At 39.8% G+C, this 1,891-nt stretch overlaps 1 protein-coding gene across 1 annotated transcript; it reads left to right on the top strand.

Annotated features, from left to right (window-relative positions):
- Positions 1-294: 294 nt before the first annotated feature.
- On the top strand, positions 295-900 carry LOC131597652 (uncharacterized). The gene has a single exon (XM_058870336.1). The coding sequence runs from the start codon at positions 295-297 to the stop codon at positions 898-900; it is 606 nt and encodes a 201-aa protein (XP_058726319.1).
- The last annotated feature ends 991 nt before the right edge of the window (positions 901-1,891 follow it).

The following is a 1,891-nucleotide window of genomic DNA, read 5'->3' as shown; positions in this document are numbered from 1 at the left end:
GAGATAATTCTGATCATAAGGTGGGACCAGGAGGTGACCACGATCATAATCCAAAGTCATTAACAAAGGAATATGCTGCAAGACCTCCCGATAAATCTTTAGAAGTTATCGTGCTGGAACCAATGTCTGAGTTTTTATTGAGAACTAATGAATGAGACCAACACCAAAAGACTGATACTGAGATGGAAGAGGGGAGAATTCAGGAGACTCCTGATCTTTGCTAACCTTAGGGTCACACCTTTCCACATAATCATAATGTTTCTAATGATGATGAGTTCACATATTTATATAATAATGTGGAATTGCAGAGGAGCTGCAGGAAAGGACTTCTTTCGATATAGTAAATACTATAGCGACATGTATAAACCAGACCTTTTTGTTTTTATGGAGACAAGATGCGATCCACAGAAACTACATAAACCTCTGAATAATTTGGGGTTCAGAATTTTTTTTTCAGTTGACAATACTGGATATGCGGGCGGCATTATAGTGGCGTGCAAAGATGAAAACATGAAAGTAAGTTTATGTCTTCATGTTGATCAGTGGATCCATTTAAAAGTGATCAATAATGATGGAGTGGAATGGAGGCTCACTGCGATTTATGCTAGTTCTTTTGAGCAAAAGAGGAAGCTAATGTGGGATGCCTTGAAAAGTATAGCCACCAGCGAAAATTTTCCTTGGCTGGCTGCTGGGGACTTTAATGACATAGCCTATGCAACTGAAAAACGAGGCGGTGGTTGTGTGTCGAGCAGGAAATGCAATACATTCAGAAACAATACGGAGGAGTGTAACCTGTCTGATATGGGGTCTAGTGGACCGAAATTTACGTGGAGGGGAGGTATTTATCGTAGGGGCCAACGGATCTTTGAGCGGTTGGATAGGTATTTATCTCCATATTAAGGTTTTGTCCCGAGTGAGTTTCTCTGACCATCACCCAATCATGATCTCCTTAATAAAAAAGAGTCATGAGAAAATTAGTAGACCTTTTCGTTTTGAGATTGCTTGGATGGTCGATAACAATTATGTGGATCGGTTGCGTGGATACTGGAATAATCATGAGGACATTGTTTTGAATCTGCGAAGAATAGAAGAGGATGTCAAGGAATGGAAGCAATGTAATGTTATGCACATTCAAAATATGAAAAAGATAATTTTAGCTAGACTGCAAGGCATCCAAGAGAGGATTCAGTATAAGCATGATGTACGAGGTTTGGTGCACATTGAAAAGAAATTGCATATAGACTTAAACAAAATCCTAAAACAAGAGGAATTGATGTGGTTTCAACGATCGCGTGATAAATGGTTAACGGATGGTGGTCGAAACACAAAATACTATCATCTCAAAACTGTGAATCGAAGAAGGCGAAATCGTATTGTGATGCTAAAGGATGATACAGGAATGTGGATTGATAAGGAAGAGTGCATCAAAGCACTAGTTAATGATTTTTACAAGAAGCTGTTTAAGCTGAGGGATAATCGAAGCACCTGGTACCAAACAAAAATATCCTTTCCAAGATTAGCAGAAGATGATATTAGAAAGCTGGAGGAAATGGTCAGTGTCTTAGAAGTCCGTAAAGCTTTGTTTGAGATGAAACCTTGGAAGGCTCCGGGGCCTGACGGTTTTCCGGCTGGCTTCTATCAGAGGTCATGGGATATTGTAGGGAATTCGGTTTGTGATTTTGTTCAAAGAGTGTGGCAACAACCAGCAATGAATGCGGAGGTTAATAAAATAGACATATGCCTCATACCAAAGGTTGATGACCCATCTTTGGTGACGCAATTCCGGCCAATCTCTTTATGCAATACGATTTACAAGGTGGTGAGCAAGATTATTGTTGGAAGACTTAAAAAGCTGTTGAATAAGCTGGTGTCCCCGTATCAAACAGGTCTC

The sequence above is a fragment of the Vicia villosa genome, linkage group LG4 (genome assembly GCF_029867415.1).
Source record: "Vicia villosa cultivar HV-30 ecotype Madison, WI linkage group LG4, Vvil1.0, whole genome shotgun sequence".
Classification (NCBI taxonomy): domain Eukaryota; kingdom Viridiplantae; phylum Streptophyta; class Magnoliopsida; order Fabales; family Fabaceae; genus Vicia; species Vicia villosa.
The sequence above is the reverse complement of the archived record's forward strand: the minus strand, read 5'-3'. Positions and strand labels throughout refer to the sequence as shown.

Excerpts from the sequence above, each read along its gene's own strand:
- LOC131597652 (XM_058870336.1), top strand. The coding sequence starts at position 295 with ATGTGGAATTGCAGAGGAGCTGCAGGAAAGGACTTCTTTCGATATAGT.